This window comes from Hippopotamus amphibius, chromosome 7, assembly GCF_030028045.1.
Source record: "Hippopotamus amphibius kiboko isolate mHipAmp2 chromosome 7, mHipAmp2.hap2, whole genome shotgun sequence".
NCBI classification, from domain to species: domain Eukaryota; kingdom Metazoa; phylum Chordata; class Mammalia; order Artiodactyla; family Hippopotamidae; genus Hippopotamus; species Hippopotamus amphibius.
This window is the reverse complement of record NC_080192.1, coordinates 117,592,298-117,618,636: the sequence shown is the minus strand read 5'-3', so window position 1 is coordinate 117,618,636 and position 26,339 is coordinate 117,592,298. Positions and strand designations below refer to the sequence as shown.

At 41.9% G+C, this 26,339-nt stretch overlaps 1 protein-coding gene across 3 annotated transcripts in view; it reads right to left on the bottom strand.

Moving 5' to 3' along the window:
- SOS1 (SOS Ras/Rac guanine nucleotide exchange factor 1) overlaps positions 1 to 7,728 on the bottom strand; it is a 125,350-nt gene extending 117,622 nt beyond the window's left edge. For 2 of the 3 annotated variants that reach the window (XM_057740692.1, XM_057740694.1), the window contains exon 1: positions 7,502 to 7,728. In XM_057740692.1, coding sequence (XP_057596675.1) covers positions 7,502 to 7,588 — 87 coding nt within the window. In that variant the 5' untranslated portion in view covers positions 7,589 to 7,728. Of the gene's footprint in view, positions 1 to 3,944; positions 3,970 to 7,501 lie in introns of those variants that run through there. The other variant, XM_057740693.1, reaches the window with a different exon arrangement.
- Between the last annotated feature and the right edge of the window lie 18,611 nt (positions 7,729 to 26,339).

The window sequence follows — 26,339 nt, the reverse complement described above, 5'->3', positions numbered from 1 at the left end:
CAGAAACAGAGACACAGATGTAGAGAACAAACATATGGACACCAAGTGGGGAAAGCTGGGTGTGTTGGGAGGGAATGAATTGGGAGATTGGGATACCAAATAGTACACTCTAAATATATGCAGTTTATTGTATGTTAACGGTATCTCAATAAAAGTTCTTAAAAAAAAAAAAAAAAAGAATCCACCTGCCAATGCAGGGGACATGGGCTTGATCCCTGGTCCAGGAAGATTCCACTTGCTGCAGAGTAACTAAGCCCATGTGCCACAATTACTGAGCCTGTGCTCTAGAGCTCACGAGCCACAACCACTGAGCCTGTGTGCCACAACTACTGAGCCCATGCACCACAACTACTGAAGCCTGTGTGCTCTAGGGCCCGTGTGCTGCAATTACTGAGCCCTCGCGCCTAGAGCCCGCGCTTCACAACAAGAGAAGTCACTGCACTGAGAAGCCCACACACCACAACAAAGAGCAGCCCCCACTTGCCACAACTAGAGAAAAGCCCGTGCACAGCAAGAAGACCCAATGCAGCCAAAATAAAAAAACAAAAAACAAAACCCACAATGAGATACCACTACACACCCATCACAACGACCAAAATTAAAGACTAATAACACCAAATACTGGCAAGGATGTAGAGCAACTGGATCTCTCATAAATTGTTGGTGGGAACATAAAATGGTACAACCACTTTGAGAAGAAGTCTGTGAGTCTGTTACAAAACTAAGACACTTACTCTATGAGCCATTTCTCCTGATATTTACCCAAAAGAAATGAAAACACTTCTACAACACAACCTGTATAACAACACCCGTGGCAGCGTTATTCATGATAGTCCCAAACTGGAAACCTCCCAGGTATCCATCCCCTTGATAACATATTCATATGATAGAAAAAAGGACTGAATTCTTCATAAACACAACCTCAAAAGCCTTTCCAAAAATATATACTGTACCATTCTATTTATGTAATATCCTAGAACAGATAAGATTAACATATGGTAGGATGATAAAAGATCAGACCTCCAGCTGTGGAGGTTGGGGGCAGGAATTGACTGAGAAGGCACATAAGGGAAATTTCAGGAGTGACAGTAATGTTCGATATCTTGGTAGAGGCTTAGGTTGTATTCATTTGCCAAACCTCACTAAATGGTACAATTAACATTTGTGTATTCCATTGTACATAAATCTTACTTAAAAAACAAAAAGAGAAAAAAAAAAGAAAAAAATAAAAAACAAAAAGAACTGTAACCAAATACTGACATACATGCTGAAGTGTCCAAAATTTACTTTGAAATCCATCAAAATGTAAAATGGATTGGCTGATGGATAGAGAGATGGATAGGCACGTGTTAAAGCAAACAGTAAAATGTAAATTACAGAATCCATGTGTGTAAATGGGTATTTACTGTGCAACTCTTTCAACTTTTCCGTATATTTGAAATTTTTCATAATAAAATTTTGGATAAAAAACTTGATTACAAGACCAATATATTCCAAAATGAAGTACAAATTTTTTTCCTATTCTATCTATAGCTGTAATAAAAATACATTATAGGGAGTAGCTGCCACATATTATTATTTGGTTAGAGCATCGTCACTGCTGTGATTTCTGGACCTCCCTGCCACTGCTGTCTTCCTCTCCACTACAACACAGCATAATCCTTGTGGACTTCATCAGTATCCATGTATGCAACCTATCATTCAACGTACCAGCTTCAGAGCTCCTGTCTCAACTCCCTCATCTCTGGAACATTAAAATTCTAAAATATAATTATCACCATCTTTAATCGTAATTCCTTACCTGCTCCCATTACCCTCCTCCTCCAACTCATCGAGATTTCTAATCCATGGAGCTCTCATTTACACCTTCATTATCTCTCTTATAGCTTAACTTCCAATCATCTGAAATATCCCTATTCTCTTCATCTCTACTGCAGCCACCTGTAACCAACTATCCTTCTCTACCCATTTACCTAAACTGATGAATGCGGCTGGAGGAAAATCTCACAACCACTAGACCAATGAATGCTACTCCACATTTATAACCTCCACACGCAGCACTGCTCAGCAATTCCTTTCTAATTCACTGGCTGGCTCCTTCTCCAGTCTCCACAGCAGCAATTCCAAAACTTGATCGTGTTTCTTCAACTCCTTACTCATTTCTCTTCCCTCATTCTATGTTAAAGATCTTGCCTTTCCTTTCATCATGAAAATAGAGGCTACCAAGCATGAACTCCCTGCTCCCCAACCTACAAACCCATTTTATTTCACCCCCTCCCACTTCAGAAGAAAGGATGTCATGACTCCTGCCAGAGGTAATGGATCATCCTCAATGCTGTTTAAAAATGCAGGCTCTGTAACCAAGTTACTCTTTCCGAACCTCAGTTTTCTCTCTTATAAAATAGATACAATAATAGTATCCTGTGAGAATTACAGGACACATATGCAGCACTTAAAACAGTACCTGGTAAATAATTCAAGGGAAAGCCCACTGCTGTGTTCCTGAGCTCATCTTGCTCAGTACCTTCACTAGCATTCTCTATCAGCTCCTTCCCCAAAGGCTCTTAATATAAACAAGTTTCCATCACCTTCAAATAAAAAACAAGTGTCTTCCCCAACCCGAATCCCCTTCTCGTCACAGAAGCAACTCTTTACCCTTCATTTCCAAGCTTCTAGCAGGGAAAAAAATCACAAAAAAATTCATCTGTTCTTGCCATTCTTTTTCCATGCTCTTCCATTTTCTCACACCAAAACTGCTCTGACATAAGTGACCTATAGGCTGTCAAATCTAAATAACACTTTTCAGGTGACTTATTTGACTTTTCTATAGCCTGACACAGTTAATGATGCTTTTCTTGAAACTCCTTCCATTCTCAGCTTCTCAGACACCACGGTCTCATTCTACCTGCCTCTTTCCTTCTTAATCTCCTTTACTCTCCTTTCCCTCTGCTCTTCCCCTACACCCTATTGTCCACTCTATTTCCCCAGTTCTGACACCGGCCATATTTCATTCTTACCTCTAATCATTTTCAGTGGGTGGCCTCAACTACTTTTTTTCAACACCTTCTTTGAGGTACAATTAACATACAATAAATGGTACATATCTAAGCTGTATAATCCATTAAATTTTTTTCATTAAATCTTAATATATGAATACTCTCCTGAAATTACTGAAATTATTGGTACAATCAAGACAAATGAACATAAAAGCCTCCCCCCAAAATAACTACTGACTTGCTTTTCGTCACTGTAGATGCATTTTCTAGAATTTTACAGTATATACTGTGGGTTTTTGGGGGGCGGGGAGGAGGTGGTTTGGCTTCTTTCACTCAGCTTAATTATTTTGAGATTCAGTGATGTTGTCTTGTACATGAGTAGTTCACTCCTTTTTACTGCTGAGAAGTATTCCAGTGGATGCCTATATCACAGTTTGTGTATTCATTCACCTGCTGATGGACATGTGTGTTGTTTCCAATTTTCTGCTGAACAGAACTGCCATGAACATTCATTTGTAAGTCTTTGAATGGATGTAAGTTTCATCTATTCTCATGGCTCTACTTACATACCTAAAAGTCCCAAATCTGTTTCACCAAACACCAACAACCAATCGCCAGCCTGACAAGTCCACCTGGATAACCTAAAATGACTTTTAAATCAACAAGTTCAAAACTCATAATGCCACTCTTTCCACCCCAACAGGTTCTCTTCCTACATTCTCTGTTCTGACTAAAGACACTTAAACCAGAAACTTAAGAATCCTCCTACTCTTACCACTTCCCCAATCACTCAGTGAGTTACTAGATCCTGTCAATTCTGCCTTTTAAACATCTCTCAAATAAAATCCACCTCCACGCTTTCATCCTCATTCAAATGCACCTTTAATTCAAATGCATATTATCTCTTGGCTGGACTATTAACCCTAGCCTTCTAACTTTTCTCCTTACCTTCGGTCTCATTATTCTGCAATCCATTTTCTATTCTACGGCCAAAGTGGATTTCCTAAAATTGAAATCTGATATTACTCTCCTATTTAAAATTCCTCAATGCCATCTATCCCCTCAAGATAAAATTCATACTCCTTAGCTTAACATACAAAGCATTCTCTATAAACCAGTTTCCTCTACAAACTCATCCTCTGCAACTTCTCATCACGTTCAAACCTAGTCATTTCTGGATGATGTCAATTACCTTTTAATCCTTAGTGCTGAGGGCAATATTTGGTCTGCAGTAGGCACAATATACTTACGCAACAGATAAGGTAGGGCTCAGACTGACAGATGCACTGAGACCTTCTGGGGATTTTCAGGAAAAGCAGTAGTCTGGTCTGGCTGAAGCATAAAGTATATGAGAGGCTATGGTAGGCAATCCATTCAGAAAAGCAGAACGAAGTCAGATCATCGATCACCATCAAGTCTCTTCCAAAGAATATACACTTCATTCTATGCCCTCAAAAGACATCAACAGTTCTGAACAAGAGTGTGACACATTCAGAAGTGTCCTATAACTTCTGAAATTTGAAAAAGCAGAGGTGAGGGGCAGTGCACTCAGTAAAGAGGCTATAGCGGTAGTCTGGGAAAGGGGACTCAAGAGTAGTTGGAGTAGGAGGGAACAGATTAAAAGAACATGTCAAGGGGAATGAATCTATAGGCTCTGCCTGGGTGTGGGCAGTAATAAGTCAGAGATGACTCCAAAGTTTTGAACCAATCAAATAAAATAATACAGCTATTAAATTAAGAGGATTTTTTTTAATGGTAGGTGAAAGGGAGGGAGCGGATGGTTTTGTTTGGGTTTTCCCTACCCATTCATTCAAATTTAAGTGCCAACCAGGTGTCAGGCACTGTATACATGGAGGATAAAATAAGGGTAAAATATCATCCTTGTTCCCAAGGACCATTCAATCTATTTGGGGTGGGGAACTTAAATAGGAAGAAAACAGGAACTTAAAATTAATTGTTAAATGCTAGGTTAGGGTGCTAAAAGAATATTTAGACTAAAAGACTATCCAACTCAGGACTGAGGATTTGAGAATCTAGGATCTGAGGTCTAGTGAATCCAGAGGATGAGTGGTGTTAGGCCAGGCAAAAGGCAGTCCAGGTGAAGAAAAGAGCATGTCCAAAGAGCCTCAGGTTAGATAACACAAGTTGATGCATCTGCAAACAGCACAATAAGTACAATAAATCTGAAGGAAGATATGGAGATAGCCACAGGAAATGTCTAACAAGCAGATGAAAATGCAGGTTTTGAGCTACCAAATATATTTTCAAACTGTTTTGCTGGCTTAATATCACCTTTAGTGGATATTTTAAATAAGAATTGGAAGAATTTCACATATCAGCTAGACTGTGTACACTTCCACCTCCTCCCATCACTTCTACTGTCATGCAAGGATATCACTGCTTAAAGTCAAAGCAGGTTTATGTAAATAAGCAGAGGACTGGTGGGGATGGTGGTAAATCTGAGATAGATAGATGCCTTGTCTAAAGAGGGCAGCCGTTTACTCAGCTCCAGCAGCTTACTGCCTTGCTTGAATGCTGGCCCAATGTGGAGAGATCTTCCTATTCTCCAAGAAAAGCTCAAGATTCAGACTTTATGTAATATCTCCCATTTAAAAATATTGGCAACTAATTACATTAAAAATAAAACAGCACTATGCCAGCGAAACAAAATGCTTCTGTAGACAGATTTCAGCAAGGGCCACCAGTGTGGCAGACTTAGACCTGGTATGCTAACTCCTACAATGCTCTTTTCACTACTTCATATGACCTTCAATTGATAGGCTTTCACGGTGATTCCCCTGGGATAGGAGTTGCTTGCTTCCAAGCAAAACAGCCCCAAATTGATAGTGTTTTATGAGTTCTTTTAAATATTTTCAATAATTTTTCTGTCTCCTCCCCACCCCATCCCCACCCTGGTCAGGATATGTGCTTCTAGCATCACTGAGACCTCCTACTCACCTTCTATTACAAACTAAGATGGCAAGCTTGCAGGTAAAGCAAAAGTAAACGGAGTGAGAGCCTGACAGGATTTCTAATGAATTAAGTATGTAAGGCATATGGCACAGATTTGGTTTTCTTAGAAAATAATATCACAGAGATGTCTGTGACTAGTCAGACACCTGAGCAAAAAAGTCAGTAACGTGTATCTGAAATACACGAGCAAACTCTACTAACAAACCAAATAGCTTCCATTGTAAGATACCAAGAGGGGGAGAGGGAGAACAGGGCAAAAGGGAAAGTAAAAGTTGCTGGCCTTTGAAAAATATCAGATACCTCTTAAAACACAGTTTTTAAAAGTATAAATGTTTAGAAGAAAAGGTACACTATAATCTCAACTCTCAGTGAGGAGTAAAAATATCTTTTAAGAAGATAACATGAAACATTTTTTGAGCAACAAGAAATGGGGATTTAGAAACACTATTAAAAGAGTGAAGCTATCCCTATATTTTTAAGAAAAGGTAAAAAGAAAACAAAAAATACCCTGATAGTTTTTATATTCATTCAGACATCAGTTGCTGATGTTTTAATGTATTTAAGTCACAACGTTGCTTTAGAAGCTTTGAAAATGTAACAACATGTCCCAATTATACTACAACGTGTAAAAGTACAGATCACGGGGTATATAACTTTAGATAACAATGTGGCAAACTCGAAGAAACAAAAATGTTACAATTTCTAATCCACAAACGGAATGACAGTACCAAGATTTTGAGAGAGAGAGACGAAGTGGGGCGTGGGGAGGGGAGGAGAGAGAGAATAAGAAAGAGAGAGAGAAAAGGAAGAAAGGAAGGAAGAACAGTGGCAAGAAAAAGAAAGAGAGAAAGAGAGAAAGAAAGAGAGAAAGAGAGAAAGAGAGAAAGAAAGAAAGAAAGAAAGAAAGAAAGAAAGAAAGAAAGAAGAAAGAAAAGAAAAGAAGAAAGGAAAGGAAAGAACGAACAGTGGCATGTGCACCCGCCCCTGTAAATCGGAGGAGGGGGGGAATTCAGGGGAATAAAGAGTGATTACAGACGGTGAGCAAAGCAGGCCATGTTCCTGCTGGCAGACGAGCTCTGCAATTACTTAGAGCAAGCATTATGGCCAGAGCGTTCTCGAGCCCACTAAGACGCGCAAGACTGGACATCTAAAACCCGAGGCTGACAGCAGCTCCGGGAGAGGACCGAGAAGACGGGAAAGTGGCCTGCTTTGACCTCCACTCAAAACTGAGGCTCCTCCAACTCTCGTCTCTAAATCAGGGGCAGGGCAGTAAGCTCTCAGCGGTTGGATTCTTCGGACAAACTCTCCCTGGCTCCGTGCGGCCTTCCCACACCCCACACCGGGTGAATGTCAACACGGAGAGCCAGCGAGTGTGGGGGAACCTCCGGGAGTGCGCCGTCCTCTCTGGGAGGCGGTGAGACGGGGAAGAAAGACGGCCCCGCGCGCGCCCCGCCTCCCAGCCCTTCCCCGGCCCCGGCCCGGCGCCCTCGCAGGCGCTGCAGCCGGGAAGCAGGGTCCCGCGCGCCCCTCACCTTTTTCAGCGCTGGCACCAGCAGCCCCCGCCACTTGGGCGCGTTCTCCTCGCTGAAAAACTCGTACGGCAGCTGCTGCGCCTGCATGGTGCCCCCGGGGCGCCTCCGGGCGAGGAGAGGGGCGGCGGCGGCCGGGCCGGGGAGCCGCGAGAGGGCGAGCTCGTAGCGCGGAACAGGGCCGCGGCCCCACCGGACGGCCCGGCCCCCTCGGGGCGCCGAGCGGCCGGGCTAGCCCCGGAGAGGGGGCTGGGGGGCGAGGCCCGCGCCCGGCCACCCACCCGACACGGGCACCAGCCGCGAAGAGCGAACGCAGCCCGCAGGCGGCGGCGGCGGCATCCCGCACCGCCGCCCCGGGGCCGGGCCCCCCACCCCTCCCCGGCCCACCGGCGCCGCCCCGGGTTGCTCTCCGCCGCGGTCGCCGCCCGCCCGCCCGCCGGGGCTGCGCTCCCGGGCCCGGCCTGGCCCCGCGGCGGAGCCGGCGGCTGGGGGAGGGCGTGCGGAGGGACGCTCCGGCCGCGGCGCCCGCTCCGCGCAGCGGGGACCCCGAAACGCGAGCGACCCGGGGCGGGGCGGAGCAGGGCGCGGGGTCTAGCGGGGGAGGGGAGAGGCCTGTGGTCGTTGTTGGGGAATCTGGCCGCCCTGAGGTGCCGCCGCAGCCGCCGCTGACGCCGGTGTAGCGCTCGAGCTTCCTACTGGCGAACTGAACCTGCTCGCTACTGAGCATGCGCCGCCGGGCAGGGCCGGTTCGCTCCGGGTTTTCCGGCTCCCCAGCGAAGGAGGAGGGAAGCGCGAGCGAGCGAGGGAGGGCGCCCCGCCGGGCTGTGGCTGCGCCCCCGGGGGCTGCAGGGGGAGGCGCGACCGGGCCCTGAGCGGCGGAAACCCCGGCCGAGTGGGGCCTGCGGGGCAGGGTGCGGGCTACGGCGAAGCGGCCCCCATTGTGTGGTTGGGCCGAGAAGGATCCCACTCCTCTCTCGGAGTCCCTGGGCCTTTCGTTTCGGAAAGGGGTGTGTATCTGTGTACTTTGTTCCCGAACATGAAGATAAGGACTGCCCAGAGCATGCAACGTATAGTAAACAGACTGGACAAAAGATAGGTGCCTTTCTCACGAAACCTACAGCTTAGTAACAGAAGTGATCGCAACGTTTCCATCGGTCTTTCCACATCACCAAGAATAAAATGTGTACGTGTAATGTTGATTTTGTGTTTGTTTTTAAATTCAGTATGTTCATCTTTCAAACCCATTTCAAATATGAACTCCAGTAACCACATACCTCCAGTGGAAATTGACACCTCTCCTGCAGCTCCCAGATCCCAGAACACTGTACTCAGGCCCCTCTCAGGGCATTTAGTTTATCGTGTTTTGTATCTCTACAAGGCTCTTTCAACTAGATAACAAACTCCTGGAAGGCAGATCTTTTTCACCAGGGGCTCTACACAGAATAGACACTTAGTGAATGTTTGTGGAATGCTAAAGGAGCATTATCTATAAATGGTTCCTCCATCCCCGGGATGCAGGTGTTTGCTTTTAACAGTAGTACTGTGTGGCTGGCGCCTCGTGGCTTACCATTAGCACTTTTTGAGCATAATCTCATTTAATCCTCATAGCAATCCTATTGTTTTTGCTTCACGGTTTAAAGAACCAGCCTGAGTTGAAACTGATACTGTACCCTACATTGCAGAGAACAATAACCAGGATCACATAGTTGAGAAATGTTTAAGCAGTGGTTCTTAATCTCTACAAGACCTCTTTGAGAATCTCATAAAAGTCTTGGTTCCTTTCCTTTCAAAATGTACACACGATTTACATTTTAAAATTCTCCACACTTTCAGAGTTCAGAATGACATTTTGAAAGTCATCCATAAGTCCTCTGGGCAAGAAGAGGTAAAGTAACCACAGCTTAGGGGTTGGGCTCAGGAGAAGGGGTCTCGGAGGAAACCATGACAGCCATTTTCAAATCTCTAAAGTAATGATATGAAAAAAAACCTATGATATGTGATATGGTTTTGTGCAATTCTAAACAACTGAATTAAGATCAAGCCTCAGCCCCAAATTATTCCTTGGCCTCCTACTGCTCTTAGAATACACTTCAAACTTCTTACCATGACCAACAAAACCTACTTCTGGCTCTGTTTACATTCTCAACCTTTTCTCACCATTCTCAACGTTGGCTCACCACATTCCAGTCACACTGGCCTTCTGTCTATTCCTAGAAAACACCAACCTCTTTCCTGCCTCAAGGGCTTTGCTCTTCCCTCAGCCTTTAACTCATTCTGCTCCTAACTGTTCACTTGGCTGGTTACAAACGTCACTGCCTCCAAGAGGCCTTCTATGATCACACTAAGTAGTTCCCACCTATACTTTTCTCCCATAAGCCTTGGCTTATTTATTTCTTTGCAAGCATAAGTCACGGCCTCTATTTTTCGTTGTTGGCCTCCCCCTCCCCGCCCCCACCGCCTGGAATGTGAACTCCAAGATCAACAATCTTATGTGTTCACTCTAACATCATTGTATCCCCAGGAACTACAGTACTTGGCACATAGTGTGTTCTCAACAAATATTATTGACGGAATGAAAGTTGAGTGGCAGAAACTTCCGGGAAGACTACATGATCAGAGTTGTCCTAAGAAATGGGTGATCTTCGGGGGCGTGCAAGTAAAACACGTACATTCGCTCACTTGGGAAGACGGGAAGGGTTAAGAGGTGGGACTTGATGACCTCCAAGGTCCCCTTCAACTCCGAGTCCCTGACTTGACTGCAGAGGTAAACGAGCCCTAGAAACATGGATGAAAGCCCAGCTGGGCATGCTTAGCGGCCGGGACATACTTAGCGGCCGGCGCGTGCTTTCACTAGTATGGACATTTTGGCCGCAGACGGACAAGAAGCAGGTGGAGGGAAACTGCAAAGAAGAGACTCGGCTCTTCGCAGCTGAGAGACCTAAGGGGAGTGGTGTTGGGCTTGGCGCCGCTAAGGTCAGGGAGCAATCGAGCCCCTCTACACCGTCTGCTTAATCTCTTGGGCCAAATCTCTATGGGCGTACTGCGAGAGAAGACGACGGTGGCGGACTCAGAAACTTGCTAGTGGAGACGCGAAAGCCCCTGGAGACCCTCAGCATCAGCCACCGACTGCGGCCCCGCAGCGCAGGCGCAGACGTCTCGTTCGCGCCCCTTCGTCTCTAAAGAGCCAGGAGACGGAGCGGACGTGACGCACGGGGGCGCGTCCAGGCTAGCCGAGGCCCGAAGTGGGAGCGACCAGGCAGGCTAGCCGAGTTCTGAGCACATCGAGTCGAAACACTGGCAGTGAGGAAGGAGGCGAGGAGGACTTTCGGGCTGGCGGCGCGCCCCCTGCAGGGGGGAGTGGAGCACTCAGCGCTTTACCCCGCGCCCCAACCTGACGCAGTCACAGGGTTCACTGCCAGGATGCAGCCACAATGAGCTTCCTGAAGCAAACTTCAGATGCAGTTACTCTCCCATTCAAGTCTCCACTGCCACCCCAGAATAAAGTCCAAAGTCCTTAGCTTGGTATTCATGGCCTTGCACAATCGGGCTACTACTTATCTTTCCAGCTGTATCTCTCACTCAAAATGAACTCCTATTGCCTCCTGTAAACCCATCGTTTCTGTCTCTTGTTCCTTGCCTATTCTGTTCCGTCTGCCTAGAATGCCCTTCATCATTTTCCTCCAATCCCACCACAGCTTCACCCCACCTCCCATGTACACACTCACCATGAAACTCTTATCCACGCTGTCGCCTCCCCCTCATGTGCCGCCTTCTCCTTGAAGTATTTTTCAGCCCCATTCAGGATTCCTCCTCTTAAACTTCAGAGTCCAACAGGCATAAGAAACAGCAGTTTCAGCCACCAATAAAGTTAAGGTCTTCTCTTCCAGCAACATAGCCTCTCTTCATGCTTCCCCTCACCCTGTCTTTCTTCCCAATCTCCACTTTCAATTCCATTTCTCCGAAGAGTATGTCCCCAGAAAAAGCACCAGAGAAAGCAGTGACAGATAAAACCACTGGATGCCCATCTTTGATCACCTTTAGTTAATACCTTGATCCTCTCTCCTCTCTCCTCTCTCTCTCTCTCTCTTTGGCAACGATGGTAGGGAGCAAGGTAGGTACAACTAAGAAGACATGATCAAAAGCTCTCCAAGATATATGAGACTCTTCCTGGCACTTTTTTTTCAGGATCCCTTCAGAGTTCAGTTTTTGGCAAAAGTCTCTTTCCAGTTGATTCAAGTTGTAATGGCTCCTCAAACTGAGTGCACCCCAATCCAATGAAACTGTAATCAAATTCCCAACAGTTTGTCGTGGAACTTGATAAAGTGGTTCTAAAACGTGTATGGAACAGGAAAAAAAAAAAAAAAGCTCTGTAAAAGAGCACCGTAGGGGAACTTGACTTACCAGATATGAAGATATTACATAGCTAGAGTAATTAAAACAATGTGGTATTAAAAAAGGAACAGACAAACAAACCAACGGATCCATAGAGGGCCAAATATATAGAAACAATTCATAATACAGCAAGCATTGCAGATGAGTGGGGAAAGGATATACTATTCAATAAATGAAATATGCACAATTGATAAACACATATAGAAAAGCAAAAGGCCATCCCTAACTCACACCCAACACAAAACAACCCCATGTGGATAAAAGACTTAAATGAAAAAAAAAAAAATTATAAAATTGTGAGAGGAAAATAAAGAATATCTTTATGAGCTCAAAGTAGGAAAGGATTTCTCAAATAATAGACAAAAAAAACCCACAAACCATAAAGGAAAAGATTGATAAATTTAATTTTATTAAAATTGAGAACCTCTGTAAACCAAAATAAGGCATTAAAAAAAGGGAAAGGACAAGCCATTAAGTAGGAGAAAGTTGTTGCAACTCACATAACCAAAAAAGAATTTGTATCCAGGACAGGTAGTTTACTTTAAAGGAAATAATGATGGTTAGATGTTCACCTGACTAGTAATCAGGGAAGAGCAAGTTAAAACCTTGGTGAGATACTATTTCATGCCATTGAATTAGCAAAAACTTAGAATTGAACAATGCCAAGCTTTGGCAATGATGTAAAGTTATTAAAATTCTCATCCATTGCCATGGGGAAATAAATGATTACTACCACTTGAGATAATTATTTCTTTTCTTGAAATGTGAATACGGGCATGTCATATAAACTGGCATCGATTTATTCCCATAGCATATACGTACTAGAGAAAGTTCCTCACTGTATTGTTTGTTATAGCATAAACAGTAGAATGGGTAAATAAATTGTGGAATACTATAGAGCAGCAAAAATGAATGAACCACAGTTTATGTTTATGTTCCCCCCAAAATTCATATGTTGAATCCCATTCTCCAATGTGAAGGTATTTGGAGATTGGGTTTTGGGGACGTGGTAAGGACATGAGGGTGGAGCCCTCATGAATGAGGTTAGTACCAATATAAAAGAGACTGCAGAGAGAACCCTCTCCCCTTCTACCATGTGAGGACGAGAGAGAAGACAGTTATCTACGATCCAGGAAGTGGGCTTTCACCAGGCATTGAATCTGCAGATGTCTTGATCTTGGACTTCCCAGCCTCGAGAACTGTGAGAAATAAATTTCTATTGTTTAGAAGCTATTCAGTCTGTGGTATTTTGTTCTAACAGCCCAAAAGATCTAAGACACACATCTACATAGATGAATCCTTTAGAAATAACACTGCTAATACATAAATGTGCCTGTGAACCTCCAAAGAGAAAAAGAGAAAACAAACGAAAAATCACTGAGCAAAACATAGGAAACTACCCACTATATAATTCACTATATAAAGTGCAAACAAACAAACACCCCAAAACAAGTAGAACTGAGTTGTATGTTATTTATTGTGATACCCAACCTCTAAGATGCCCTATGAGCTTTACTTCCTGGTATTCCTGCCCCAGCATGGATAACACTCCCATGTTGAATACACAATCCTAGGCAATATTTACCTGTAAAAATAAGATTTTGCAGAAATTATGTATGTGGCTTCTGAGGCTAAGTCTTAAAAGATATAGTCACTTTACTCTTTTACTCTCTCTCTCTCTCACCTCTCACCTCTTATCTCTCATTCTGGAAGAAGTCACTACAATGTTCTGAGGACACCCAAGCAACCCTATAGGAGATACCCTCACTGACAGGAACTGAGGCCTCCTGCCACCAGCCTATGAATGTACCATCCTGCAAATAGATCCCTCAGCCCCAGTAAAGGCTTCAGATGGCTGAAGTCTGGTTAATATCTTGACTGCAAGGTTTTTAGAAGCACTCAGATAATCCATTTCAAAATCCTTAATTCTCAGAAGCTATGAGATAATAAATGTGTGTCGTTTTATTTTAAGCCACTAAGTTTTGGGGTAATGGGTTATGCAACATTAGAAAACTAATATTTGTATGGATACATACATGTGGTAAAATTATAACGAAACATTAAAACAATACTGAACTCATAGTGGTGGTTGTGAAGAATGTATGCATGTGGAGAGATCTTTACATACTGTAAATTGTAAGAAAAAAAAACAGTGTAGAAGGTGTTCACAACTGGGGAGGTTTTATACATAGTTCCAATGAGATACCGGTAATGTTCTATTTCTAACCTGAGCAGTAGGTACACAGCTGTTCATCTTTTTATTTTAAAATTTAAACACATACACTCTTTGTTGTATGTATAATATGTTACAAACACACACTACACACAGAGGAGGTGGGTGATGGCTACAATGGGCCAATGGAGAGCACAGTGGCTTCACTGACAATTCTGAACTGGCTGTGACCATCTCATAAATGCACTTAAGAAATAAAATCTACCTGCTCTTAACTATAGATCAGAGTTGGAAGAGGCTAGAAGTAAACACAAGTAGACAGTAGTTCAAAGACAAATCACAGGACTTCCCTGGTGGTCCAGTGGTTAAGACTCCGAGCTTCCAATCAAGGAGCCCAGGTTCCATCCCTCATCAAGGAACTAGATCCTGCATGCTACAACTAAAGATCCCATGCGCAGTGACTGATACCTGGTGCAGCCAAATAAATGAATAAATATTAAAAACAACAACAAAAACAAATCACATGAAGCATCTGTGCTGACTGTGTTTCCCTTTTCTCCTCCTCTCCAAAGCAGCAAAAGGCTAACGTCTCCAAAGCTTCTCAGTCTCAGATACTAAGGGTTATAAAGAAAACTGAAGAGTGAGAATAAGAGCTACATTTTGGTTTGAACTCTCAAGTCCTTGATTGTTCTTTGTTGCCTTAAACAACTTACTTAATATCTATTAAAGCAACTTGTATAATTTGTGTTCAGAGGAAGTAATCTTATCAGTCAAGCACCCACTATATAAGGAGTTCAATATCTGAATATGAGTAACCATGGTATGTAATTCAACAGATATTCAAAGGTTCATTTTAAAAAAATAACTTGGTATTTAAAACTTCATATAAATAATACATCCACGTGATTCATGAAGTGTCTTTTTCACCCTGCCCATCAGCTATAGTGCTTCCCTCCAGTTCCCCAGCAGGTAACCATTTTTTGTTAGTTTCTTATATATTCCTCCACGGTTTGTGGTTGATGAAAACATAAATATAATATTTTAACAGAAAAGTTTCAAAAACAGGACAAGGATTCCCACATCACTTTCATGCAGACTCACTATTTTTAACATTTTACCACATTTGCTATATCATTTCCTCTCTGTCTCTGTCTCTCTCTGTCTCTGTCTCTCTCTGTCTCTGTACTTGTCTCTTCTTGCAAGCATATATACATACACACATACATACGTAAATGTGTGTGTAGAATATTTCTTCAGAATTACTTGAGACCAATTTGCAAGTCATCCCCCTCTATCCCAAACATTTCAGTGAGTCAGTGTGCATTTCCTAAGAACAAGGACTTATATTGACATAACCATAGTATAGTTATTAAATTCAGAAAGCTAACATGGATACAACACTAACATCTGATCTACAGACATTATTGAAATTTTACCAGTTGTCCCTGCACTGTTCTTTATAGAGACTGTTTCTCCTGGTCTAGGATCCAGTGCAGGATCATATACTGCATTTAGTTTTCCTGTCTCTTTAGTTTCCTTTAATCTGGAACAGTTCCTCAGTCTTTCTTCATCTTTCATGATATTGCTGTTTCTTAAGCTGACAGGCCATTTTGTCTTACAACAGCCCTCAATGTGTGTTTGTCTGAAGTTCTCCAATGATAAGATTCAGGTTTTTGTATTTTGGATGTGAATAGCAAATAAGTGTAGTATCCTTCTGAGTGTATCACATCAGGGGGACATGAGGACAGTTTGTCCCACCATTAGTGATGCTAATTTTGACTACTAGGTTAAGGTGGAGTCAACCAAGTTTCTCCAACATAAAGTTATTTTCACCCTTTATAATTAGTAGCTTGTACAGATATATATTAGTATTAAAAACAGCTTTCCTGAGATACAATTCACATACTATACAATTTCACCATTGAAAGCGTTCAAATGGATGCTTTTTTTAGTATATTCACAGTTATTCAACCATTACCACAATCAACTCGGGGATATTTTTATCACCGCAAGAGAAACTTCATATCCACCAGCTGTCATTCCCCATTTCTCCCCAAACTCCCGCAGCTCCAGGCAACCAACAATCTATTTGCAGCCTCCATAGATTTGCCTATTCCATAGAGTTCAAATAAATGTAATCATACAAAATGTGTTCTTTTGTTATTGGCTTCTTTCACTTAGCATAATGTCATTTCCTTCATGTTACATCATATACCAGTATTTCATTTCTTTTTATTATTGAATAATATTCCATGGTATGGATATACCACATTTTGTTTACCCATTAATCAGTTGATGAACATTTTGGTTATTTCTACTTTTTGGCTATAGTGAATAATGCTATTATGAACATTTGTGTACAAGTGTTTGTGCAAACATGTTCTCGTTTCTCCTGGGTATGTATCTACGAGTAGAATTGCTGGGGCATATGGTAACCCTATGTTTAATCTTTTGAAGAACTGCCAGACTGTTTTCCAAAGTGGTTACATCATTTTACATTTCAAACAGTAATGTATGAAGGTTACAATTTCTCCATATCATCACCAACACCTTGTTACTGTATATTTTTTTTACTATAACTATCCTAGTAGATATGAAGTGGTATGTCATTTTTCTTCTGATTTGCATTTTCCTGATAGCTAACAATGGTGAATATCTTTTCATGTACTTACTGGCCTTTCATAAATCTGCTTTGGAGAGATGTCTATTCAGATCCTCTGCTTATTCTTTAGTTGGGTTATTTGTCTTTTTATTACTGAATTATGTTCTCTATATATTCTGGATACAAGTCCCTTATCAGATACATGATTTGCAAATACAAGAGTGAGTCAAACATTATCCACACTCTGTCTGTAGAATTTATTTTAATTAACTTTTAGAAAAGAAAAATACATCATTTTTCGACATAATCTCCTTGCTTTTCAATACACTTTGTCCATCTGTCAATAAGCTTTCATATTCCCTCATTAACAAATGTTTTAGGCTGAGCTGCGAGCCATGAATGCACCGCTGTCTCCACGTCTTCACATGGACAGGCGTCTGGCTCCTTCTTGATGGCTAACACTTGGGTGACCTTCCTTGAACTTCTCTATCCATTCATACACACTTCTTCATGACAAAACACTTTCACCATACTGCACACACAGTCTTAGATAAATAACGGGACCTCAGACCACAAAAAGCGAATCACTGCAAGCTGCTCTTCTTTCATGCAAATCACAAGTGGGGCATCCATTTTTGCTCCCACCCCAGTTACAAATGAACTGATGTTACATGTTCACATCTGCACAGCAGTAACTGGGGAGACAGCAGCCTTGAATGGAAGGCGCTGATAAGACAGAAATTTTAATATAACTGGAGTGTAGATAATTTTCTACTCACCCTGGTATTTTCTCCTGTTGTATCATTTGTCTTTTTACTTTATTGATGTGCCCTTTGAAGAACAAAAGTTTTTGATTAGATTAAGCCTACTTTATCTATTTTTGTTGTTGCTGTTTGTGATTTTTGGTGTAATATCTAAAAAGGCTTTGCCTAACCCAAGGTTTTGAAGATTTATTCCTATATTTTCTGCTTCAGCCCTTAGATTTAGGTTTATGATCCATTTGAGTTAATTTCTGTGTATGGTGTGAAGAAGGGGTCCAATTTCATTCTTTTGCAGATGGATATCTGGTCTCCATAGCACCATTTTTTGAGAAGACTATTATTTTCCCATTGAACTGTCTTGATGTCATTACCGAAAATTAATTGACATAAATGTCAGGGTTTATTTTTGGACTCTGAATTCTATTCCATCATTCTATTTATCTAAGCTTATGCCAGTGCTACACTGTCTTGATTACTATACTTTGTAGTAAGTTTTGAAATAAGGAAATATGAGTCCCTCCACTATGTTCTTTTTTCAATATTGTTTTGGCTATTCTCGGTCCTTTGTAATTCTATATGAATTTTATGATCAGCTTGTCAATTTCTGCAAAAAAGAGAGTTTAGGGACTTCCCTGGTGGTGCAGTGGTTAAGAGTCCGCCTGCCAATGCAGGGGACATGGGTTCGATCCCTGGCCTGGGAAGATCCCATATGCTGCAGACCATCTATGCCCGTGCGCCACAACAACTGAGTCTGTACTCTAGAGTCCACAAGCCACAACTAATGAGCCTGTGTGCCACGACTACTGAAGCCCATGCGTCTAAGCCCATGCTCCACAACAACACAAGCCACTTCAATGAGAAGTCCTCACACCACAATGAAGAGTAGCCCCCACTCACCAGAACTAGAGAAAGCCCACACAAAGCAACGACGACCCAATGCAGCCAATAAATAAATTAATTAAAAAAAAAAAACAAAAAGACTCCACCTGCCAATACAGGGGACATGGGTTTGATCCCTGGTCTGGGAAGATTCCCACTTGCCGCGGAGAAACTAAGTCCATGTTCCACAACTACTGAGCCCACGCCGTGCTGCAACTACTGAAGCCCACATGTCTAGAGCCTGTGCTCTGCAACAAGAGAAGCCACAGCAATGAGAAGCCCTTGCATCACAACGAAGAGTAGCCCCTGCTAGCCACAAATAGAGAAAGCCTGCGAGCAGCAATGAAGATCCAATGTGGGCAAAAAAGAAAAAAGAAAATAAAGAAAAAGTAAGGACTCCTTGCCCACCTGCAAGGACCGTGCAGTTAGCTGACAGCATCTAGCTGTTAACTCCTTCAAGTCTCCTTCAGCTTTTGAGCCAAGGTCTTACTCTACTTGAGGTGGCCCCAATTAATGACTCAGCAAGATAGTGGAACAAAAGACTGGCAGTTTCCACTAAATGTAGAACTCCTGTAATGGGCAGTCTTTGGTCTGGAGCTCCCCACTGCGAAGGCTGAGTTGCTGGCAGATCTGTACTGTGGTCTGATGGCTTCTCTGCCCAGACCAGCTTCCCTCTTTTTTCTTTCACAGATGTTACTTCTCAGTAAGCCTCCTACACTCAACTTCATCTCAGTTTCTGGTCCCAGCAGACCCAACTGACACATTTGTATATGCAATTGTTTTATAGGATATCAACTGATATTTTAAATCAGGATACATCCATATAAGCTGTTGAAATTCATCAATTTTAGAAATACACCAATAATTTTCCAAACTGATTCCTTTCTCATAAAATGTACAGAAATTGAAATAGCTCTGAATCTCTCAGAGCTTGTAATTTACCCTAATTTTGATTATGTTCCTTAAACAGAGCTTACTTATGAAAAATATAGCTAAAGCACCCAAATATCCTCAGATCTATTCTTCTTTAACTGCTTCTGACAGAGAGGAAATAACAAGAAAACCCTCTTCATTTTTTGGCCAATAAACCATGGGCAACTCTGAAAAAAGAAAGAGAAAGAAAAAAATACAAAAACAAAATAACATATCCCATCATCCTTTGTGCAACAGTTGATTTCCTTAAATCTTTGAAAATTACTTATACATGCATGACTTATGAAGAGAATGCCAGGAACACAGTTTCGTAAGGATTATATTAAAACTTTCTCTCCCTGAGGCAGAAGCACTGCTGTTTCAGAATTGTTTTCCTCTTAACCTCTTTTGTTTGAAAATGAAAAATTTGCCTTGATTTATGGTGTGTATAGTTTTTGTTTTCTTAACTTTAACGTAGAAGTTAAAACAAAGCAATAAAACCTAGAGATGGAAAACAACAATAACTAAAGAAGAATTGAATTTTAATTTGCTCAGCTAATCAGGCAAAAATAGGTTTTCTTATGACTGAGACTTCGGGGGAAACAGTCCTCATGAAGTATTTTGTTATAATATTCCTTTTAGTTGTTTATTAATTTTTGTTAGGAGAATGTGGAACATATTATGAAGGTGAAACAGAGAAGAAAAGGACTGAAATGGAAACTGTGTACCAAACAGGTCTAGCACATTTTTTGTACGTCTATTCCTGGTTCTTATTAACTTTCATTGTCATTTAGAATGAGATTTTAAAATTACGTTTCTAGTTGATTATTGTTGAGTTAAAGAAAAAGATTTTTTTTTTTTAAATATAGTTGTCTTGAATCTGGCTACTCTTTGATTAGTTCCAATACTTTTCTGCTTAAACTCAGTGTCTTTGATTCTGTTTACAATCATTTTATATGCAAACCATGATGATTTTGCCTCTGGGCTTTTCATAAAGGTGGGAGGAACAGGACCCAGACAACTCCCAGACCCCATAACCACTCTGCCTTGAACAAAATTGGGAGTGCTGCCACCACTGATGCTGAAAGGTGCTGAATCAAGAAGTCATCTGCCAAATTACTAAGCTGCTGCTACAGCGCTGGCTCCAGAACCTTGCCACCTCTGCCACAGTCGACACCAACAAAGCAGATGCTCTGCACACTGCCTTTCTCCACAGAGGACTCCGTTCCACATCAAAGTCTCACAGGAGTGCTTCTGTTTGATGGGACCCAAATCACGTTGTGAGCCCTCACCACAAGAGAGCCTGGGAAACAGAGTTGTGTATCTTCCCTCTGTGCATTCATTCTAGAGCATACCAGTATGCGATACCCGCCACAGTATTCTTTAGCATAGCTAGAAAGTCTCCTTCTATTTCTTTTTTTAAACTGTGATAAAATACACACACATAAAATTTACTGTTTACCATTTTAAGTGTACAGTTCAGTAGTGTTAAGTATGTTCACATGATTGTGCAATCAATCTCCAAAACTCTTTTCATCGTGCGAAGCAGAAACTCTATACCCATTAAATAACTGCTCCCCATTTTCCTTTTTCCCTCAGGCCCTGGCAACCATCAGTCTACCTTCTGTTTCTGCGAGGCTGACTTCTCTAGTTACCTTATATAAGTAGAATCACACAGTATTTGTCTTTTTGTGACTGGCTTATTTCACGTGGTATAATGAATACAAGGTTCATCCATGTTATAGTGTGTGTCAGAATTTCCTTCCTTTTTAAAGCTGAATAGTATTCCAGCGCGTGTGTATACTGCATTTTGTTTATTCATCAGTCAGGGGACACTTGGGTTCCTTCTACCTGTTGGCTATTGTGAATAATGCTACTTATGAACACGGACCTAGTAATATCTTTTCAAGACCCTTCTTTGAGTTATTTTGGATATATACCCATCCTTCTATTTCCTTTGATCTAAGAGTTTTAAAAAACCAAGGGATACTGAATTTGATCAAACAACGTTTTAATGTCTGTAGCAGATTATGTTTTTTAAGATGTTACAACATTATCTCCCATCCCACATGCTTGACAATTTTTCCATTGAGTTGTGGGGTTTATATCTTCTCTCCTTGAACCTGGGAAGATCTTTGTAATTGTCTGGACAAATAGAGTATGGTAGAAGTGACACTGTGTTACTTTTGAGACTGGATCATAAAAATTCCATACTTGTCCATTCTTCTCTTGGTATGCTCACTTTTGGAACCCATCAGCCATGCTATGAGAAAGCTCAGATTAACCCTTGGAGAAAGTACCTGGAGAGGAATGTATAAATTTTCCACCTGACAGCCCAGCTGAAGTCCCAGCCAAGAGCCAGCATCAAGTGCCAGACAAGTGAGTAAGGATACCTCCAGATGATTCTGTCCCTCAGTCATCAAGTCATCCCAGGCCTTGAGTCTCCCCAGTCAGGCTCTGGACATAGTGCAACAGAGATAAACAGTCCCTGTTATGCTCTGTCCTGATTACTGACCCTCAGAATCCATGAGTGTAGCAAAATGGTTTCATGCTACAAAGTTTGTTTGTTACACAGCAATAGATAACTGCTGCCATATCTAATGATATGGTCATTTGGTTATTTTTCTTTCATTTGTTGATGTAATTTTTAAGTACTCACATACTCCTAGAAAAAACTCTTCTTGCTCATGTTGTATTAGTCTGTTAATAAACTTCTGGATTTAGTTTCCTAATGTGAGGGAGATTAAAAAATTATTATTTTAAAAGAAAATTGTCCTTCTAAGGATAAAGGCAACATAATTCATACCAGAAGTGGAATAAACATCCATACCGCTCCCTTGCATTTTCAGGGAAGTCTCCTACTGTCTTTTCTTCTTTCCTGATTTAGCTTAAATTCCATGATTACCACTATGATTACTCCCTTGAAAATACATTGCGTTGCCTCGCCTCTCTCCTTTTACGACATGTGCCTTGCAAAAAGTCTGGCCTCAGATAACCCCAACCATCCACTAGTTCTGTGTCTGCACATGTGCACTTGAGCTGTGCTACAAAACCACACAACTGCGTAGCAGGTGCCACCTTAATTTCAGGATCACAAGCCTCCAAAGGGCATTCACTGTCAGTGGGAAGTCTATTGAATCTCTTATAAACTCTATGAATCAGTTTTCAGAATAACTAATTTACACCTTTCCCTCTTTTCTTTTTTTAAATATTTATTTATTTATTTATTTATTTATTTAATTTTGGCTGCTTTGGTGCATGATCTTTGCTGCGGCGCTTGGGCTTTTCTGTCTAGTTGTGGTGCGTCAGCTCCAGAGCTCGTGGGCTCTGCAGTTTTGGCTCGCGGGCTCTCTAGTAGTGGCTCTCATGCTCAGCAGTTGCAGCACTCAGGCTTTGCTTTCCCGCGGCACATGGGATCTTAGTTCCCTGACCAGGGATCAAACCTGCGTCCCTGCATTGGAAGGCGGATTCTTAACCACTGGACCACCAGGGAAGTCGCCTTTCCCTCTTTTCTTACACCTTATCTCTCCCATCATTTCCACTTCCCACTTGCTCTTAATTTTGGCTTCTTTTTTTAAGAAAATCAAAACCATCGACCTGGAGCTCCCTCATCCTGCCATATCCTTCTCCTTCCTTCTGAATGCACAGACCACGCTCTATCACCCTGAGCTTCTGCTCTTGAAGAACTGGTTTGGCTATGGCCAAAGGAAACTAACACTTTTAGAGCACTTCCAACCTCCCAGGCTCCTTACTTAGATTTTAGTTTATGAAGTGGGTGTTAGTATCCCCACTTTTCTGAAGAGAAAACTGAGGCTCAGCTAGTTTGAGTGCACTGCCCTCCATCACCCAGTGCAAAGCAGTCGGCTGACTCCAAGGTCAGCACTTGTTTCACTCCGTCCCAGTTTCCTCATGCCAAGGACTGGGTGTACACTGTTGTTACAGATTTATCTTTTTGAAAAATGAGACTGTTCAAGAGAGGAAAGTTCCAATAGCTTCATTCTTTAATCTCTCGAAGGACACCAGTGTGTAAGGCTGTTGTCAGGTTCAGCTGGGCTGCCGGCAGGCTCTGACTTGAAGCGGTCCCCTTGCTTAATCCCGTTCTTGTTCTTCAGCATTTTGTTTTTAGGAGGTGACTATGACCGACCATTAGTCACAATTCAACTCCTACCTTTAAAACTCAGTACTAGAAAAATGGATCCTTGGTCTAAGCTCATGAAACCAAAACCGTGTACCCATGTTTGTGATCTGTGCGGGTACCACTCTGTACTTGGGCACCTTATATGCTCTAAAAAATGAGACCAGCACTGAGTCTCACAAAAATGAGACCCGTGCTAAGTCAATTTAGCATGATATAACACTATCAGAAGGAGAAAAAAATGCTATGTTCTACAATTTTACAAATCTTTTCAATTTTGGACATTTTCTTAAAGTCAAAGAAATGTATGCATCAGTGCACGTTGGAATGTCTTTAATTATGTGTTTCTGTTGTAATATAATTATCATGGAATGCAGGGGAGCCAAAGACTGGACCCACTTCTCGCCCTGGGCTTTCAGTCTGGCACACCGGACCTGAGCTTTTATTTTAAAGGCAGCAGCCCAACTAGACTGGGAATTCCAAGGCCCCTTGGAGATGAGAGTTAAGGGTGGATACTGCAGACAAAGAAGAGTGGGTCTACACTTGAGGGCTTTGCTTTGCCCTCCCTTCCTAGCTCTGTAACGTATGGCTATGACAGAGGGTGACAAAAGGGTATCTTGCTGGGGTAGAAGAGTATGAAGCAGCAGGAGACAGAGGTTAAAATTCATGAAATTGTTTGTGGTAAAAACTCACAAAACACGGGGTAAAAATTCACAAAACTGTTTCCCAGAACTGCATCATTTCGGCCTTATCAGCTTTCCTGAAAGTGATATCTACAATCCACTTGCAACATAAGGAAAAATGAAAGCAAGCCCATTTTCTCTGGGTCATCCTACAGACAGGCTCTGCCTTCAAGCTGCCTACAACTTCACTCCACCCTGGCTTTCTCTACGATCTCTCTCTCTATTCCTTACCCAAGACTTACTTTCCAACTACCTTACCACCTAACTCCAAACGCCTGTTTCTTTAGAGATTCTAATTTCACTGAATCATGCAACCTGACTTTTGCCTGTCCAGTCTCCTTCCCAGCTTCTTCCAGTAAGAGTTCTCCTTTGCGGAACCACCCTTCCCCCACTGCATGCTCATGAAGATGACCTGCTCTTTCCTGGCTAAGAGGATCTTTATTGATGAAATTCATGTAAAAAGCTAGGAGCTAGCTTTGAATTTGTAAAAGTTACGGAGCTCTTGCTCTGCCAAACTGTGCCTGAGAATTCAAAGAAAAAAGTGGTACAATGGACAGCCGCATCCACCCGTTATCCAGTATATTAAAACGCAATTCATGTGCATTTTGATAATTTTATAGTCTTTTAAAACGTTATAACAAAGGTTGAGATTTTTAAACCTCCTGTAGGTCTTCAGATTTCTAGGACAGTATGCTATGAAATAACAGTTCCACATATTCATTTCAGTTCATTCCTCAATAACATAACCCCCGACAAAATTTTTCTGGAAAAAAAAATGCATACTTTTCAGGGGAAATATGTGGCTCAAGGTCCAAGAGATTATTTGTTAAGATTTTTGGTTTCCAAATGAAGTCTTCAGTTTAACCAAGAATCCCTTGTTTCTCAATCATCTGACTTTTCCTTGGCTGGCTCAGCTACTCACCCAAACACATCAGAATGTAGGCATCCTGCCTGCCACTTCAAATTAGGCCAACACTGTTGCCCAGATATAGTTGGCAGGTCCTGTCAGGTGATACTGTAACTCTCCTAAGGAGTGTGATTTCTGCATTGACACTTTTATCAAGATTGAACTCCTAGAGGAAAATGCTCCCACGTCAGGACAGTTCTACTCACCCATTTGCTTCACTCTTGCCAGGAGCAAGTCTGCAATTTCTGCATTTGTCAAAGGGATTTATTATAGAGAAACCTAGACTCTGCATGAAGTGGTCCCATACCACTTTGAAATATTTTTATTGAACCAAAGATACAAAACTTGAAGATTACCAGACTATCTCATTATAAAGGAAAGACTTTTCAGTAATCTTGTGTAGCTTCCTCATGTGCCTTTTCAGGACTAAAAGTTACTGGATAGTTTAAGCTGTGATTATTAAAAACAGAAGTGCTACACATCACCTGTCTCTCGCCCCCGACTCTCCAAATGAACAATGTAAAGACACACCAGAGGGTTGGTAACAGAGGTCTGCTGGTCAATCACTGCATCTACAGAATGTCTAATACCTTCAACGTCTGGGCACAAGTGTATCTGGAATTCTTGTCAAAGGTCATGCAAGATCCATGAAACGAAAGTGGGTTTCAGGTTGAGGTTCTGCTCACACGGCTTTGAATTTGTAAGGACTGGTCAGTGAATTTCTTGGTCTGAGCAGAAACCATACCATTTCCACTGCAGTTTACAATTTAGATCTGACTTAGAGGAGGCTTTAGCAGTTCCTGAGGCAGAGCCCCCTGCATTCACTGCCCTTTATATCAAAGGCTATTTGGTTCCACTCTAGGGACTGGCAAATTCACGAGACACTTCACCATTCTAATGCCTATTTCAGGTTACTTAACCAAGCAGTATGCTCTAAGAAGTTATTCCAAGTCAAAGCAAAAAAAAAAAGTCTTAATATGGAACACAGGAAGAAAAAAAAAAACTCTAAAAAATTTCTAAGAGAAACAAAATTATTCCCTCCCCCACCCCTCTTCCCACTTGGTGGACCCAAGTTTGGTTGAATTTAATTTGTGGTTACCTCAGGATACAACTGAAAGTTTAAATGATAAATCACAGCCCTACACAGATGACCTGAACACATCAGTTTTTTTGAGAGCAGCATGTTCCAGGAAGTCTAACACAGCCTCCGCCCACTACAGAGTATTCCTCGTGGATGGGGCACAGCACAGGTTAATTAAGGTCATTTCAATCTTCATCTTTTATAGCAGATCAGAACCCAGATGGCTGACTATCTGCAGGATTTCAGATAGGAATGCAGTAGAGCTGGTTTCAAGTTTCACATCAGCACTTAATAGCTATAACTTTCTTATCCAGAA